This window comes from Callospermophilus lateralis, chromosome X (genome assembly GCF_048772815.1).
Source record: "Callospermophilus lateralis isolate mCalLat2 chromosome X, mCalLat2.hap1, whole genome shotgun sequence".
NCBI classification, from domain to species: domain Eukaryota; kingdom Metazoa; phylum Chordata; class Mammalia; order Rodentia; family Sciuridae; genus Callospermophilus; species Callospermophilus lateralis.
In genome coordinates, this window is record NC_135325.1 from 107,813,103 (window position 1) to 107,832,474 (window position 19,372).

Here is a 19,372-nt window from a genome sequence, read left to right on the forward strand (position 1 = left end):
ACTGACAAAAGCATTTTTTTTTGGCGGGGGGGTTACTGGGAATTGAACTCAGGTGCACTTGACCACTGAGTCCCAGCCACAGCCCTATTTTGTACTTCATTTAGAGACAGGGTCTGACTGAGTTGCTTAGTGCCTCGGTTTTGCTGAGGCTGGCTTTGAACTTGTGATCCTCCTGCCTCAGCCTCCCAAGCCACTGGGATTATAGGTGTGCACCACCATGCCCACCCTGACAGAATCATTTTGAATTCCACTTGGGATCTTTCCATTATAAAGCATATCAGGGAGGCTTCAGAAGCACAGGTCTATGTATTTGGTTTTGAGAAATAGTTTTAGGAAGATGTATCTGGTGTTCAAGAAAGAGGTTGAAGGACTGGAGGATGGTTGAGAAAACACTGTAGCCAGCCAGGTGGTGGCAAAGAAACTACCTAGAGTGGTGGCTGCTGGAAAATGAAAATGAGAACCACCCTGTTAAGTTCCAGGAGTTTGGGGAAAGCATGTTTTCAACTGCAGTGGGCACTAATGAGTGCTGAAAACTTGACTTGATAGCATTTGATAAGTCAAGTTCATTCTTGATAATTCTTATTTATCCTGACTGTCAGTGCTGAGGTTCCTTAGACTTCTTTCCCATGTATTCATATTTGTAAAACCTAAAGGGGCCCCTTGGATCAAATTCGTGAAGTCTTTGCTATCAATCTCAAGGGCCTCAATGAACAAGTGATCGTGCTTTGGGTGGCTTTAGGGACAAAAGACCACCCTGAGACTTAAAAAAAAACACACACTTTTATGTTTGGGATTAGTTCATGAAAAGGTTGGTTAGGACTGGTTATAGTTGGTGGTTAGGTTCTATTAATTTATGGTATAGCACTCTTTTGGGACTTGTTAGTTCCTCTCAGGTCCTTCTAAGTCACATGAAATCCAGTAGAGCATGGTTTAAGTGACAAAAATGGTTAAAGTTTTCTTAGATCCAGTTAGGCATCATTAAATCTTTCTAAGATTGGTAAAGTCACAAGATTTAACCAGACATTATGAGAATAGAATTTATACAACTCCAGGAGATTTGATGAGGATTATTGAACCTTATCCTGTCCTTAAGGCAACAAGACTGAATTTAAAAATTCAAATGGGATGGAAGCAAATGTTCTTTCTTTAAGTGAAGTAAGTTACCTGAATTCACAAGGCCTGTGAGTTCCCTTCCCTGAGGGCCCTTCGTGACTGCTAATCTGATAAACTAATATGTGCTATTAATGGGTTACTTTCCTTCTCTCTCCTAGGTGGCTTATATGCATTTTAATAGGGTCTTCTGGACACAGTTCTTAGACCCAGAACAGAGACCTGCAGTATGGGAATTCCAGACACCAGGTCAAACCTGTGACTGACGCAACTAGGCCTTTGGAACCCTCTCAGGCCTGTTCTCTGGTGACATTGGGTAGAAGGGGGTTGTAAGTGAGCCACCCATGCCTAAGTATGATAAAATAGGTCCCAAGTCAACTACTAGATATTTCAGAATACTTCTATCACAGGCTGCATTCAAAGCTCAGGAGTAATCCTTAAGAAAGGTTTCTAAACATTTCATTACATAACATTTATAATATATTCATTTATTTTTAGACAAAAAATAAGCCACAAGAGGCATATTCTATTGTTTGCTTCTTTTCTTGCCAATATTTCCAACTCTTAATTTTGGGGTCTTTACTGGATTCCATAGACATCTAGCGTTGGTGCTATTAACAGTAATCATGATCAACTTTCAACATGTAAGGTTTGCTGCATTAGACAGTATGCTAAGAAATTTACAAATACTGACTTGCTTAATTCTCATAACAAACTGCTGAAGCTGCTGAGCTTATTTTCTCCATTTACAGGAGAAGAAATTAAGACATGGAGGGTTAATGACTTTCCAAAGCTCATAGAACTGGTGCTTGGTGGAGCTGAGACTCAAACCCAGGCAGTATGCATCTACAGTTTACACTCTCAAACTATAGCAGCAGCAGCAGCAATCAGCTGGAGGGTTAGGGTAAACCATTCAATAGATTCCTGTTGTGGAAGGGAAACTATGATACATTGCTGATATTTGGAAAAATGAAATTGAGTAAAAATGAAAACAATTTTTCTTTTTGGTACTGGGGATTGAATTCAGGGCAGTTTTTACCACCGAGCTACATCCCTAGCCCTTTTTGATTTTTATGTTGATACAGGGTCTCACTAAGTTACTGAGGTGGCCTCCAACTTGTAATCCTCCTGCTTTAGCTTCCATAATATCTGGGATTACAGGCATGCACCAATGCACCTGATTATGTTTAGGAAACTTTGATTGGCTCTCGTAGCTCTGGGTTTAACCAACTTCTTCCCCTAAAAGCAATAAAATAAAAAGTTTAGAGTTTTCAGGCTACGGATCTGTTTCAACTACTTCTGCCTCCATAGCTTGAGAGCAGCCAGAGAAATATGCAAAGAGATGGGTGTACTGTGTTCCAATAAAACTTTATTTACAAAAGCAGGTAGAGGACTACATTTGAACCCAGGCAATAGTTCAGAGACTGATGTAATACCATCTGTCTTAAGAAACAGCTGATTTGCTTTGTGTTCAGGATAGTGCCCTCCAAAAATGTCCAGGGCTTTATGCACTTGCCTGAGTGATGTACTTTGGCAATTTTGATGTGTGTGGATCAAATTCCTTTGACAATCAAAACTGGAATTTTACTTTTTTTTTTTTTTTTTTTTGTCAGTGAAAGATTAGGATTCCAAAATCCCAGGGACCCTGCACTTCTTTTTAGCATTTTTTTTTTTTTACAAAACACCCAGTTTTTCTTTGTGTACTTTAATCCTTAGCAAGGATAAGAGAGAAGGAAGTACTGATGCATGATAATAGCCACTTGAGCTGAATGAATACCCTAGTCTCTTCCTTCCCAACTTCCAAATGTTAGGAACAGTGTCTGTTGTGGTTTGGATGTGAGGTGTCCCCCAAAAGTTCATGTGAGACAATGAAAGAAGGTTCAGAGGAGAAATGATTTGGTTGTAAGAGTCTTAACACAATCAGTGAATTAATCCCATGATAGAGATTAACTGAGTAGTAACTGTAGGCAGGTATACTGTGGCTAGAGGAGGTAGGCAGGAATTGTGGGTATGGCTTTGGGGTATATATTTTATATCTAGTGAGTGCAGCCTCTGTCTCTGCTCTCTGATCGTCATGTGAGCTGCTTCCCTCCACCATACTCTTCCACCATGATGTTCAGCCTCACCTCAAGCCTCAAGGAGCAGAGCCAGCCTTCTATCCACTGAGACCTCTGAAACCATGAGCCCTAAATAAACCTTTCGTCCTTTATAGTTGTTCTGGTTGGGTCCTTTTAGTCACAGCAATGAAAAAGCTGACTAAAAGAGGGTCTTAAAGATAATGCCAGAAAATGGTGGATTGTATATCACCAACCAGGAGTTATTCTGTGGTTCTCTTTTGTCTCAGCCATGTTGAGACTCCAGCTGTCCGAAGTCCATTGCATGGTGCTTTTATTATTTCCTTACACACCCCACCCCCATGGATGGAAACCATTACTTTTTTAGACCCCTCTTACCACCCCATAGGCCTACTCTTACTTGACTGTAATTCAAGAATCCCAAGTCTTTGGGAATTGAGTCAATTGACTTCATTAGAGCTCTTCTGGAGGCTACCACAAATAGCCCATTTTCTTAGTTGTCAACCGTAATCTGGGGGCCTTAAGCCAAATGCAGGTCTCCTATGTGTTCTGCACTTCATGGAGAATGCCCAGCTCTCCAAGGGTACCAACTGTCCTCAAGGGAAAAAAGACACCAACCTTTACTTCCTAAATATTTCAAGATCTTGGCCTCTGCATTCCTTCCAAAGGGCCATGGAACCTTCAAACATTCAAGAACATTGGCTGCCCAATTTTATTTATTTATTTTGTGGTGCTGGGGATTGAACCCAGGGCCTGACACATGCTGTGTGCATGTTCTACTGCTGAGCCACACCCCTCCAGTCCTGCCCACCCAATTATTGCTCAATAAACATTTGATGGGATAAACCTCATAAGCATAGTTTATATACTTACCTCTTTCCATATTTGCAGTTTTCTTCCCCCCTTGGTACTGACATATAAAATCTCTTTGAAAAGAAGCAAGCACAAATCATCCCCACCCATAGTCCTAAACACAAGAGATTGTTTGGAAAAAAATGTGTACTTTGAAATACGGGAAATTAATATTCAAGACTTTAACCTCTACCTTGTGGATAGGGGGGAGAGATAGGAAATTAAGAATGCTATTTTTCCTTTCTGCATGTTCTTAGATAGTAAAGTATGTACTTTAATAACTTTCAAATTAAAACATGCATATTTCATTTGTATAGCAAACCTTGTCTTTTAAGAACAATTTTGTTTTAATGAAAACATGAGCTTCCAGAAGGAAGCACCCCAAATTAAGGCCATTTTAGTGTGGGGAACTAGAATGGGCCATTTTGTTTCCATACCTATCTGCCAAGAGGAAAAAAGGAAAACTCCTTATGAAAAGAGAATTCTGTTCTTGTCTATGATCTCATAGTGTCTAGTGGCTGTAAATCTTGAAATGATGAAATTGCTCAGAGCCTGTAATTTAAACTTTATTTCATATCTATTGTTAAATTACACAAATCAGTGAATGGTTTGTAAAGCTACACCATTGAACAGATGTTTACAGTTGAAATCATGGGATTTACATGATGACAAAAATGTGTATTTATAACATCCCCTATATACAATAATCAGTATAGACAGAGAAAATGCAGTTAATCTCTGCAAAACCATGCACACCACAACAATGATACAAATTGTTTTTTTCTGTAACAAGCTTTTCCGTTGGCTTGGGCTTCATCCTCTCCCAAACTACCTGTCAATTTTAAGAGCAAACGTTTTCAATTAAAACTAGACAAAATCAAAATACCAAAGTGATCTACAGAGTATTTTAAAAACACAATGCACACAACATAGTTTCACTGTAAAACACTTTTGACTTCAACGTGTGTGTGTTTCTTTAAAATTTTACTTCCAGTACTTTAGGTTTTAGAATTCCCAGGACTGCAATACTGTCAGACAAAACAAAAGCTAGAAATACTGATTCAAGCTTAGAGACAAGAAAATTCATTTTTAAGCTCAAATATTCAGCTTCTTGCTCAGCTTGTGGCCATATTATTACAGATGAAACCAGATCATGCACAAGGGCAGATTGTACAAGATGTATCTTATGGTCACACTTTTAAGCATGTCCCTCCTGGGAAAACATGAGTACCACTTCCAGGCACCTTGTTTGATAACCAGAGGTCAATGTAAGTTCTTGCAAAAGTATAGCCAAACCCATAAAATGGAAACCACCCAGAAACATGATGTGTAGACTCATAGTACCATGTTACTCTCTTCCACTTGATTGTTCTTGATACTTAACTCTGCTGTAGAATGTCCTCTACTTTGGTTCTTTCATAAATGAAAACCTGGTAGAAAGGTTAACCCAAAGAATCAAGCAGCAGCTTTTGGTGTTGAAGAATAACTCTGGCTATTGTCATGCTTATTCTACCCTTTATTGGCTTTTATAATTGTCTACAAACTTGTCAACACAAAGAAGAACTAATGGGCCAGAAATAGCCAGCCAAACTGGAAACATTATACAATAAAGATGTACAAAAAGTAAATAACAATTCACATTCAGGTTCAATTCTATCTGATCAAGAATAACTTCAGCAATATTTTTAGACACATTGTCCTGTTCAAGAGTTTCTTGATTAAGGACCTCACTACACAAACATTGATAAGACAATTCTATAGAAAGAAAGTCCTGACTTTAATCCAGGATTATATACCACAATTAATTCAGCAACACACCATTTAGATGATGGAGAAAGATTCTATACATGGGTTTGTTTGGAATGAGCACAACTCGGAGAAGCCTTAAAGTGAATGAGAAGCAGCGCCAAAAAGATTCCAGAATTGTTGAAATTACAGTGCCCTGAAAGCATCTGGACATTAGATTTTTACACTGGTCTTCCATTTGGAAAAAATATGTTCTTTCCTTAATATGAGATACACCCTGTTTAAAACCTTTAAATAGTAGAAGGTAGAAAAGTTTAAAATTTTAAACATCTCTTAAATTACAAGATATGAGTCCTGTTCTATTTGAAAAGCCAATATTTTTACATAAAACCACCCAGGTTTGGGAGATGAATTTTCAAATTTTCTACACTTTGGTAAAATTTATCATCAGTTTCTGTTCTATTTAAATAGGTTCCTTGTTAAAATCAGAAGGAAATGAGAGGTTTGTGTTTCTTTTAGTCATTTGATATTTATAGTTATGCTCACCACTGGAAAAAGGGTTTGTTTCCAAAACTGGGTTTTAACAGTGTATCAGGAATCACTTACATTCCATTTCTCAGTTGTATGTTAAATGGTCACATTTTGTGTATTCATTTTGCCTCCATAAGTAATTTAAGAACTTCTTAAAATAGCTACACAGCAATTTCTGGTGAGTCTCTTTTGGCTTTTGGATTTCATAAAAAGTCCAACCAAAAGAAAAAAAAAAGACAATTTAATTACATATTGAGATCTGTTTTACCCACACACAGCATAACATTTAATTGAAAGGCAACTGTAAAGGCAACATCTAAACCCTTTTTAACTTCCAAACTTAAGGAATCAGGATGTGTTTGGACATTTTCATCTTTTAAGATATGCCATCTTTTTGGTGGCGCTTTGGGAGAAGTGTGCACAAGCCTTTCAGAGCCATTTAACGCCATTTCTCTACACTGCCTATGTAGTCATGGGTGCCATTGCTGGTATTGCCTTCGGGCTGCTCCTGGCCTGGGTTCTGCTTGGGGCTTGCTCGGTTCTCCTTCTGGCTCGAATTCTGACTCAAACTCTGAGTCAGATTCTGAATCAGTTTCGGAGGCAGATTCGGATTTGCATTTGGATTTGGATTCTGACTCTGATTCTGACTCGGGTTCTGGCTCTGGCCCTGGCCCTGACTCTGGCTCTGGAAATGAGTCTGAAGGAACCTTCCCTTCAGAAATTTCCGTTGCTCCTGACGTTTCCGCCTGGCCTCCTGATGCTCTTTCTGCCTCATAAACTGATACCTCTGCAAAAAGAGATCTTTTGCATAGCTGTACAGCTCCATATCCAGAAAATTCAGTCCCTCAATACGCTTTTGGATTTCCTCATTGATCTCTACGCTAGAGGCCCTAGTGGTATTATATTGGGTAAACGGCGAAATAAAGTTCATGTTGAAGGTCTTCTCAAACAGATACTGGGTCTTCCGCTGAAACTCAGTGAGGCCAAAGAACGCCATGTGCTTCAGATTGGATTTGGCGCTTTCCAGAAGGACCTTGTTTCTTTGCTTTTCAGGCATGACAGAGAGGTTGTAGCAGCCTACTAGGGTCAGGTCAGAGAGCATGCGCACCTGACGGTTGTTGGCCAGATTGTAGGGGCAGTCCATGAACTCTTTGAGGGGGCAGCCAGACCAGTCATCACCAGTGTAGCAGCTGGGCAGCTCTTCCGAGGTTGGAGGCCTTCCATCACAGACATGCAGGGATGCTTTCCAAGTGGCCCCTCTCTGCACATGCCTCCACTCGCTCAAGTACCGGGATACTGGATCTCGAAGGATGGTGATATAGTGGAAGTTCCTATAGACAAAGCACAAAGACCAAATGTCAGAGATGTTGGTGACTGAAGTGCAGTTGGGGAGGTGCATGGCTTAAGTGGTGTTCACGGCCAGCAAAGAAAGCAAACTGTGAATGACAGGGAGCTGGTGGCATGTATCCTGTTGAACTATACTATAGTCCCCTAAATCCCACTAGCTTGTCCAAAGAGGTATACAAAGGTTAGACTCAAGACATGGGCCTTGTCATTCTTCACTCTATTTTTCTCCTCTCCTGTTTTTCCTCTCTCCAACCAATGACAAAATCCTCCCACCGATGCCATCAGTTCAGTATGCAACCATGTTATACTCTGCACCTCTCAACCCACATTAAACCCAAACTAACTGATTATAAAATGGAGACTCAATGGAAGCAAATAATTTGATGAAGTGAAATGGAGTTGATAAGTGAGCCCAAATGCTAATCTTTCTTATTAAATATGCATAAGCATTTTTCCAATATCCAGTCTAATCTGGAAATCTTATTAAAAAATCAAAATCACACTGAAAGAGTCTTTGATATGATACTCTTGATTCTGGTTGTTTGTCATAACATCATGGCTCATACGTTATGGAAATGGAATGTAGATATAGGCAGAACAACCCAGGGCCTCCAGAAATAAATGCTGTGGTTAGTCACTGACTGAAATAGACATGGTAGTTGCCCACAGCATATATGCAAGTGACTATCTTGCTTTTAACCTTTGCTCACATGAGAATATTTCCAGGAGAGGAAAGTTAACTCTATCATCTCCACAATGTTCGTTTTCTTTACCTACTGAAAGGACACATGAATATCAGCAAATATGGAGGCTTTGCTGCTTGGTTACCTTTCCTTTCATGCTGCAGATGGATAAAATTCTTTGCTCAAATAGCAGACTGGCAAACATTCAAACCACACACCAGACTCACCCCATGCAGAGTGGGTATGGGCATATGTACCACACTCCAGAAATGTCAAGGTCTATGATCCTGTAATTGAGCTTTTCATGACAAATTAATTTCCATTTGGGTCCAATGGATGAATGATGAGATCACAGAACAGCATACTGTGGAAGCAAAACAATAAACTCTGCATATTGGCATTGAGTTTCTTAAACGAAGTCTGGGGAATGGCTAGCAACTTCTCTGAAGTTTATCCATTCCTATCTGAAAGCATGATGGTGAGGAGCCAGAGAGAACCTTCTTGGTCACCTGGCTGAGTGAATGCCTTCTGAGGAAATGTTCATCCTGGATGCTGGCTTCCAGCATCTCAGGCCTCCTGGGACCTATACTCCATGTCTCTAAACTGTACATGGTGTTTCCTCTGCCTGGCATGAGCTTTAATCTTTTATTAGAAAATTCTACTCATCCTTCAAGTCCAAGTTCAAGTACCACATCTCCTTTGAGAAAATGTATCCTGCCCCTCACTACTGCCATTACTTTTTTTTCCTCTGTAGAGCCATAGCACTTCCATACTTAGTCATTATTTAAAATACATTTGACACTTAATTATAATTATTTGTTTGTATTTCCACTTAAACTCTGTTTTCTAGAACCAAGCCTCTGTCCTATATTTCTACAACCATTTTCCTATCCATTCTAGCTTTTCACATTGGTCTTTAAAGCTGACACAAAGCAGAACCTCAAGAGACTCCTTAAACTGCTTATTTAATGAAGTGTTTCAGAAAAGAGAAAGGAGAGAGCTGGGGACATGCCTCGTCACATAAAAACTCTAGATAATATTCCAAGTGCCTTGCAAAAATCACAGGATGGTATTTTTTAAAAAATCATATGTTTTTCTGGAATAAACATGGGGCACAGAAGCATCTTGGAGTGAGGACTAAGAGTATTTTCATTTTTCTCTGAACTTTTCCTAGGACTTGATCTTTCTGGTACCACTCAAATTCATCTCTGTAAAGACCTACTGCTAAAAAGTAGCAGCTTTTATCCCCTAGTGGCCTTGACCAGTGAGGATGACTACTATACCCACAGATCCCTCCTTGCACTCCTTATTTTCACATTCACTCACTCAATCATTCACTCCCTTGCTTGCTTGCTCATTCATTCAGACACCTTTATCAAGCCTTTGTGTTAGGCCTGAGGCAATAGTATAGTGGCAAATAGTCTCATTCTTGGGAAAAAAAATAAATTTACTTAGTCCAGTGACACATTTGGATTAATCTTTTAACCAGCTTTTCCAGACATGCATTGTAATGGAGGCTGCTGAGTGTTTTAAAGTCCCATAATGGAGTCACCTTCATGCTTAGTTGATAGTCCTCCTGCCCTAACTTGTTTTACTGGCTTAAGCCTACAGTGACATCTTCTGGTAAATCTTAGAGTGCACCACAGCGCAAATCTGATGATCTCCTTCCTAAAAGCCAGTTCTTGCCCTTTAGACCACAGAGAGCCCAACTGCCATTGTCAGAATCAATGTTTTATATGCATTACACCCACATGGAGAGAGAGGAGACATCACAGAGGGACAGAGACAGATATTCATAGAGTCTCTCATGTAATGCATGTGTGGCTCCAGTACACCTTTGTCCTGAAGGTTGCCTAGTGCCCACCTGAGACAAGGACTGCCCCAATGTGAGCAGTGTCAATCTCTACACCTTAGGGATAATCACTGCAGCAAAGAAAGTAGATCAGGGCCTACACACACACACACACACACACACACTCATGCATAAAATGCCCTGGTGATGAAAGCTACCTAGAATTAGGTGACACTAACTCTGGAGATTCCACAAATGTAAAGGGCCCTAGCAGCCCCCGTCTTCCAGGAAACACAGAGGTGCAAACCAGCTTGTTGTGTGGGAGAGAAGTGCATTAAAAAGTCTCATGTAGAGTTGAGAGGTAGAGGAATTGAAGAGGAGAGGGGCCTGCTTCAGTTGTCATATTGAGAAATTCATATGCATGCATCAAAGTATCACACTCCACCCCATGAATGAGTACAATTATTATGTGCCAATTAAAAATGAATTTAAAATGAATTAAGACTTAATTCTGCAGGCAATATGGAGGCCTTTGAAGGATTTTAGGCAGGGGAGTGACATGAAGACTATGCTTTGGAAAGGTCATTATGTATGGTGCAGAGATGGAATTAAGGACACTAATTAATAAGCTACTAGAGGAGCTGGGGTTGTGGCTCAGTGGTTAAGTGCTTGCTTAGCACTTGTGAGGCTCTGGATTAAATCCTTAGAACCACATAAAAATAAATAAATAAAAGTATCGTGTCCAATACAAGTAAAAAATAAATATTTTAAAAAAGAAGCTACTAGCGAATACAAGGTAGAAAGAGGATGTGGGGCTGACTAGAGAAATATTTAGGAGCTGAGATTTGAATGGAAAAGAGAATGAGGGTGGGGGAGTTAAACATGCTCCCCAGGTCTCTGGAGAAAAGTTTGAGGTGCCCGTAGGACCTCCAAGGAGAGAGTTGAAGGGATACACAGAGAGCAGCAATCTGGGCTTAAGATAGAGATATGGAGTGGTAACAAAAAGTGGTAGTTCCAGACCCCTAGGTCTTACTTAGGGATCTGTTTTTAACTCTACTTGTGTGGCTTCAGATATCTGAAAACAGCATTTATGTAGCCTGAGGCTTCTCTTCTTGATGCTAAATATGGTTTTCAAGTATTCTTTATACTGCTTTAAGGTCTCTCACTACCCTGCTGTTTGTCTCTGAATACATTCCATTTTGTTGGAACGTGGTCCTCCAGGCATGATCTGACAAGGAACAAGAAGGGCCAGTCCATCACCTCTCTCACCTCACTGTTCTCTTCAGGTGGCCTCAGATCACATGGACCCTTTTGGCAGTCATGACACCCAGAGTAAACTAAAACGTCTCACTCTTTCACATACATACCATTTTTGAAACCCAATCTACACTGTCCTGAATTGATGCAGGTTATTTGCGGCCCTGCTTAATGTCTTCTTGTTGGAGTAAGTCTAAGCCTGTCAAAATGCATCTGGTTTCTGATTATATCCCCAAACATCTTCACCATACTTTCTTGTTCTAGTTGGCAATGCCTGTAGGAGCCAGGCAATGATCAAAACAGAACAAGACACAGACCAGAGCAGATCTCTGGTAGTTGTTAGAAATCTCCCTTCAGGTTTGACATAAACCTGAAGGGTGCTACAGAATAGACTGATTTAATTTTAAAGGAGCAAGGCAGGCTCAGCTCCAGGAAAATCATACACAGCCTGTTTCAGTTGGCAATAATTGGACAGGATTATCTTGTGACCAGATGTATCAATTACAATGACTGGGTGTCACATTTGGAAATTGGAGTCATGGCTTTCCATCAGTTACCTGGCTTTATTTAATTGTTGGTTGTTCAGTGCATTTGTATGCCCATGGAACCTCTACTGAACAACACAGTGAAAGGTTTGCCAACTTCTATTGCAGGGCAGTTTCTCTAGGTGGCTTTGGACTGGCCCAGTTTTTCCCTCCTCCTTACTCATAGCACTTAAGAATAATGGCAGACTGTGTTAAAAATGCACTGTTCTGAAATGGGGAGGAACTGCCTTGGCCTTGTTTCTCTCATTCCTAGGGAATATAGCATCTGGAGTCAGGGATGAACTATCCAAGACAACCTTTAAAATGTCCTTTGAAGCTCTGCCTAGTGAGACACAGTGACCCTTAGGTATAAAGCCTAGGGCTATGTTTCTGGTCCCTCAGCTATGAATCATGTAGAGCACGCACAGTCGAGACTCCCTCTGTCTCAAGCAGCTTTCTTTCTTTTTCTTGTTCTTCCCCCCCCCTTTTTTTTTCTTTTGGTACTGGGAATTAAACCCAGGGGCATTAGTCACTGAGCCACATCCTAAGCTCTACTTATTTATTATTTTAAAACAGGGTCTCACTAGGTTGCTTCGGGCCTTGCTAAGCTGCTGAGGTTGGCTTTGACCTTGTGATCTTCCTGCCTCAGTCTCCCTGGCTGCTGGGATTACAGGCTTGCACCACCATTCTCAGCCTCAAGCATATTTCCTGAACCATGGGGAACTGGCTCACAATGGATCCTAGGCTGCTTTTGTTCCTTGCTGTCTATCTGTAACTAATAAATTCAATTTATGTCATTTGTCATATACGAGTGTGTTCTGTCTCAGTGGGCTCACACAAGTTGGTAACCAGTGCACAGTAAACCTGCTTTGTAAAATTTACAAATTTAGACCAAGTTATTCTTGTCACTGCTAAGCAAGTGACAATAGCAACAAATGAAAGAGATGTGCATACAAGAATCCTAGGGGCCATCTTTGACTCCTTTCTTCCACCTACTAACATCTAAACATTCCCCAAGTCCTGCTAATTCTAGATGATTTTTTTGTTGTTTATTTGTTTGGTACTGGGGATCGAACCCAGGGACGCTTAACCGCTGAGCCACATTCCCAGCCCTACTTATTTTTTTATTTAGAGTCAGGGTCTCACTAAGTTTCTTAGGGCCTCACTAAGTTGTTGAAGCTGGCCTTGAACTTCTGATCCTCCTGCCTCAGCCTCCCAAGCCACTGGAATTACAGGCATGAGCCACTGCGCCTAGCATGATTCTAGATCATAATAGCTCTCAACTCTGCTCTTGTCCCCACTGCTCATCACTTTTCTACTGGATCACTGCAACAGTATCCTAGCCCACTTCTGGGTCTCCAGTCCCAAGTCACTTCTATAGCCCTATGTGATAGATATCTAATCTGTCCTTCCCTGGTTAAACTCCTCCAAGTGTTAGACACAGCCTTGTGGGACTCAGCAACCACCTTTCTTTCTATCTAGCCTCAACTCTAGCAAATCCCCTGTACCCAAGTCTTTCTCAACTGTGAAGAATCTTGCATCTGCACCAGGGTTCCAATTCAGGGACATTTTGCAAGGCATGGAGATATTCTGGTTGGTACAACTGGGGAGAAAATGTTGCTGATGGCATCTAATGGGTTGTTGAGTCTAGAAATTCTTCTAAACATTCTATAATGCATATACTCCCACAAGAATGAATCATTCAGTCCCACTTATCAACAGTGTGAAGGTTGAAGAATTCTGTTCTATGCTCTATGCTGCAGGAATGTACAATACTACAATACTCTTGCAGGGTATGGTAGCACCCACCTATAATCCCAACAATTCAGGAGGCTGAAGCAGGGGGATCATAAGTTTGAGGTCAGCCTTTACAACTTAGTGAGACCATTTCAGAATAAAAAATAAAAAGGACTGGGGGTGTAGCTCAGTGGTAGAGTATTCCTGGGTTTAATCCTTAGTGTTGCAAAATAATATTCTCAATTTTCTGAGTTTCCCCCAAACAGTACCCTACAGGCTCCCCTGCGTTTGTATATATAGTACCCATTCTTTTGAGAGGCTTCAACTTGTCCTTCAGAGATCACCTACAAACTACTTCAAAACTTCACTCAATATTTGTCTCTTTCATAGAACCTTCCTCTACTTTCCTGGGCAAAATCAGTTCTGCCTTCTCTGCCCCAACTTCACTGATGTTCTCCTATTGGAAGATTTATCAGAATATGCTCTGATTATCTAAGGAATTTTCTGCCTCCCCCAATAGACAATGAGAGCTCCGTGAGGGCACAGCACATGTATCATTTATCAATATAAGCTCTTCTGAGCGTGGTATGATGTTTGACATGAAGTAAGTGATTAATAAAAGATTATTAAATGAATGCAGGAGAAGCAGCAGAGCTCAGGATAGGCTAATAGGAAAATGTGTATATTATTCTTTGATAAGGAAAAGCCACTAGATGTCACTATTAAATAACAGATAGACCATTTTATACCTGCGCTGGAACATTTTAAGGAAAGCTAGTAATATTGAGCTGTTGTACCTGACTTTTTGTAGAGTAGACCGGCTGAAAAGAAGACTGGACAGTTTAAGGATCTTAAAAAGAAGTGAATGGATAAAAACAAGAACTATTTTTTCATCCTATTTTAACAGGTTATTCTAAAAGAAATGCCTGATTTCTAAGTTACAGAATCTCAGACTTGCCAGAGCAAGAAGACATCTTTGAGACAACAAATCAGCTAGGTCAAGTCCTGTGCTTTAAAGGTGAGCAAATGACCACCCTGAGAGAGGCAAGGACTTACCCACAAGTCAGATTGCCAGTAGCCTTTGAGAATCAATGTAACTTTAGGGAACAGTTGTAGGCAGAGGGTGGATATTTTTAGCAGACCCCCATTAATTGACAATGGCACGCTTAACCAGGTTTGAAAGAACTCACTAGCTCTCACAAAGGGGAAAGATATGACTGCTAAGAGAAGGGACACCAACTGCACAGCCAGGAGCTGGGGACACTTTATATCTGACACTTTCACATTCATTCCCCCAAATCCTGTGAATCATATATTATTTCCATTATGAGGATGAACAAACTGAGAAAAAGAAATAATCTGATCCAGTGTCATGACTTAATTTAAAGTAGAGGTGTTCAAACTTGAATCCAGTTCTGACTCCAGAAACTCTATTCTTCCCATCTGAGCTCTGGGACACAACACAGCTCTGGGACTTCAGTTTAGACAAACTAAAGGAGTGGTTCTCAAAGTGGCCCCAGAGCCAGCAACATAAGCATCATTTAGGAACTTGTTAGAAATGCACATCAGTGCGTCCACTTACTGAACTAGAAACTCAGGATTCAGATCTTGGCAACTTGTGTTTTAATAATTCCTCCTAGAAACTCTGATGTGTATGGAGCTGGGGTTGTGGCTCAGCAGTAGAACACTCATCTAGCACACAAGAGGCCCTGGGTTTGATTCTCAGCACCACATAAGAATAAATAAATTAAATAAAGATATTGTGTCCAACTACAACTAAAAAATAAACATTAAAAAAAGAAAGAAATTCTGATGTGTGCACATGCATACACACATTCAAGTTAGAACTACTGTCTTAAGCATGTGACTTCAGAGATCAGAAGTCTCTCTGAGATCATAGGGAGAGTGGGGACCAAGAGTAAGTCACAGCTCCTCCTTGTATTCCTTAGAGAAAACCTGGGAATGACCATTTCTGTTCAGGGAAAAGTCCAAGGAACTTCGCCTGGGCAAAACGTTCTGAAGATCATGCAGTAAACATTTCCTTTCCTTTAAGACCACTGGTTCACGGAGGGCCATGATAAGGTTTTCCCTGCACTACTCAAAGGAGAAATAAATATCAATGTCATTTTTTAAATGGAAGAAGGTCAGCAAACTCATAGCAGTTAAGGTCATAGGAGTGATCAATAAAAAGTTAATTTAAGAAAGGAAACAAATTCCCAACCCAAATCAATAGGAGTGAACATTTTATTATACCTGTAGCACTGTTTGGATTTTTTTGAAAGTTCAGCCTTTTCACACCTTGTTCTTGTAGTAATGCTGGGTGGTAGAAAAATAAGATTTGTGGTTGGTGGTCCTAAGTACACTCTGCAGCCAGTGGGGGTTGTGTATGACATTGAGTTTTTAATGCTGAAGGTCTGGTCTCCATCATAAGCTAATAATGTCTAAAACAACTGCACAGATCTTCCCATGGCATGTAAATAACTCAGGCAAAACAAGGAGGATGACTTTCAGATCAAATGACATTAATATGTGAGTATAGACTAAATAAACCTATAGTAAATTGAATCAAAGACAAACATGCCTCCGATGGGACCGGATCCCTCCAGCCCTGGAGTTGCTCTTTTAACTGCTTTTCCTGTGTGGCTTATATACTGGCAGTCCCCAAAGAGGAGTTCCATAAATGCTGTGATCAGCAGTGGCAAAAGCCTCACAAAAGCTGTATGGGGCTTTGCAAAGGGACTACTTTGAAGTGGATGGATGCTCATTTGGATGTATTGCTTTGGGTCCAACTGACACAACAGTCTTGTGGCTTAATAGTCATGTTTTATCTAGTAAGAAGAGTAAACTGTCCCATATACAGACAGTGGGCAACACAAACAGTGACAGCCTTGATTCCATTTGATTGTTTTTCCGGCACAGGAAAGACCTAAATGACCTGGATATAAAACCTCTCCATTTCCCCTTTAAGGTAATGCTAAAATCTGGGCTCCTGACTCAGCCAGGCTCCCTGGGCAACCCATGACAGGTGGGAAACAGGACCAATCCTTAGGAGTTAAGTGGTCTATAGGACAACCAAGACTCTCACTGGTTCATTCAAGGTATTAATTCATCTCCTTAGCAGAGCATAACCATCCCAGCAGAACATCTACTGAACACAAAACCAACTCAAAGAGGCGATGGTCTTGTACCCAAACAAGCTATAGTCATGTGCTGCAAGGCAACATTTCTGTCCAAGAAAGGACATATATATGATAGCAGTGTAATAAGATTATAACATAGCCTAGTGTGTGGTATGCTATATCACAACAACAAAACTGCCCAATGGCATGTGTCTCAAGACTTTTCCATCCTTAAGTGACATATGACTACTCCATTCTCCTTGTAGAAGTTTTCTGCTATTCTTCCTACCTTACTCTAAGAAACAGTTCTGTGTATATAAAATAACATCTTAATGAATTGATTTTTCCCATCTGATTAACCAAAAGATAACCTATCTGTGTGTGTTCTGCACCAATGGGCTTTCCTTAAAGACAGGAATGTTTTTCTCTGCCATTTTCCTTTGCTTTCTTTTATAAAGAAGGAAAATATTTGTTTTTATGAAAAAGAAAGACAACTTCTAGTGTCTTTAATTTCAAAATCAAGATGGAATTCTTCACATAATCAGTCATGACAATATCTACTTCTTTTTAAAGGAAATCCCTTTCCTCTTTCCCAAAGCCCAGGAGGTTCCAGAGAACATAAATCTAAGGGCTTTTACAAATAGTGCATAAGCTGTTTTTTTAATAAGATGTGAAACTCCAGGCTTTATGACCCGTGATCAACAGCCTTTACCCAGAATCCAGTCAATTACTTGGCATCATGAAAAGGTGTGCCACTTAAACTGCCTGCCCCCAAATTTTTAGCATTCTAAAATTATTTTGCGAGTCTCAGCTCATTAATACTCAAGGTGTTTTGGAGAAGACCTTTTAGAGGAAAAAAACCCTTCAGTATATAGATAAGGTAGACTGGGTCCCACAGAGGGATATATTTTACCCTCAGTCACATGAAGACTAGTTTTGTCACTGATTAACCATTTCAAGCTTCCTGACTTCCCTTTTAGGATCTGTTCCTTCCCTGCATGGTACTTCTCAGCATACTGAGGGTTTCTAGTGACATACTCTATCAAACTGCCATCCCCTGAGGGCTGACATTTGAAGCAGCCAGAGATATAGCTGTTTTCTTTCCTTCTTCCAATCCTGAAACAAGAGTAGGCAGAAGTGAGTAATGGTTAAGTTGCAAGCCCTAGGAACAGAAGGAAGTGAGGGAAACTGCTAAGTATCCCCACTGTGACTTCAATAGTTAATGTTTTGCTCTTTAGGTGATCTTTCCTAGTATCTCTTGATTTGGGAATCCATTGCTTCTGTCCTGTGTTTTAATTACCATGTATATTCCAGGTCTCAACTAGGAAGCAATACAATTGGTACCTTCATGACATTCAGTTCAGGAACCGAAACATGCAAAGAAAGGACATAGTGTCCTTTTAGCTTGGTCTCGGTTTATAAGAAAATGTTTAATTGAGCCATGAGCAATGTATCAACTCTAGACAACTAGATGTTGCAATAATTGGAACTTCGAATTTAGTTGGAGAGATTAGATTACAATACAGTGCAGGTAAGAGGTAATCATAGGATATAGCTAAGTGCTAATTGCATCATCCAGAGAGTAAGTGCAAAAGTATGTCAGGGAGGAGACAGTACTGTGTGCTATGGTCATCATGGAAGACTTCCTGGAGGAGGAGGAGGAATATGGCAGGGCCCTAAAGGATAGAAAGGAAATGATTATGTGTGTACACACTCATGAAGGCAGGGGTGTCTGTGGTGGCAGGGGGGAGGCGCTCTGATATTAGCAACCAGCACAACAGAGAGGACAGTAATGTGTTAGGATGTCAGGCCCTCTGCTGGGTGCTTTTCCACACAAACTGTAGAACAGGTGCAAATGCCTTCATTTTAGGCATAATGTATCAAATGAAGAGGGTGCATGTTCTAGAGTTTCAGTGTCCAATAAGGTAGTCACAAGCCATATGTGGCTACTGAGCTCTTGAAATGTGGCTAATTTAAATAGAAACATGCTTTAAGTGTTTGCAAGCATACTAAGATTTCCAAGCCTTGGAGGCAAACTACCTCAGTTAATTATTTATACTGATTATAATGTTGAAATGATAGTGTTTTGAAAAGGTCAAGTAACATTATTCAAATTAATTTCATCTGTACTTTTCTATCTTGTAATGTGGTTACTAGAAGATTTAAAATTACACATGTGACTGCATTGTATTTCTATTGAACAATACTGTTTGACAGCCAGAATTCCTGGGTTTGAATTCCAGCTCTGACTGTTCCTAGCTGTGTTATCCTATCCAAATTTAGAGAGTGGGAAAAGTCATAGAATCTTTACAAAGATGAAATGAGGTACTATATATAAGGTTCTGAGAAATATGCTTGGGACATACCACTCAACACATTAATTACTATTGTTATTGCTGTTGCTATTGTAATTATACAGTTAAGGTTATTGAGGAGAGATGTGTTATTCAACCTTCCTATGATCACAGAGCTAGTTAGTGACTGGCAAGTCTGTCTAACAACTGAGCCCAAACTCTTGCCCACTACCCTAGTGAATGCCCTATTTGGTCTTTGTAGCCACACTGCCAGATGCACCTGGGTCTCTGGCTTCTTTGCTCTC

The 19,372-nt window shown here is 40.3% G+C and overlaps 1 protein-coding gene across 3 annotated transcripts in view; it reads right to left on the bottom strand.

Moving 5' to 3' along the window:
* Nucleotides 1-6,707: 6,707 nt before the first annotated feature.
* Nucleotides 6,708-19,372, bottom strand: part of Hs6st2 (heparan sulfate 6-O-sulfotransferase 2) — a 286,888-nt gene continuing 274,223 nt past the window's right edge. For all 3 annotated transcript variants that reach the window (XM_077107269.1, XM_077107268.1, XM_077107267.1), the window contains one exon: nucleotides 6,708-7,645. In XM_077107269.1, coding sequence (XP_076963384.1) covers nucleotides 6,754-7,645 — 892 coding nt within the window. In that variant the 3' untranslated portion in view covers nucleotides 6,708-6,753. The remainder of the gene's footprint in view (nucleotides 7,646-19,372) is intronic.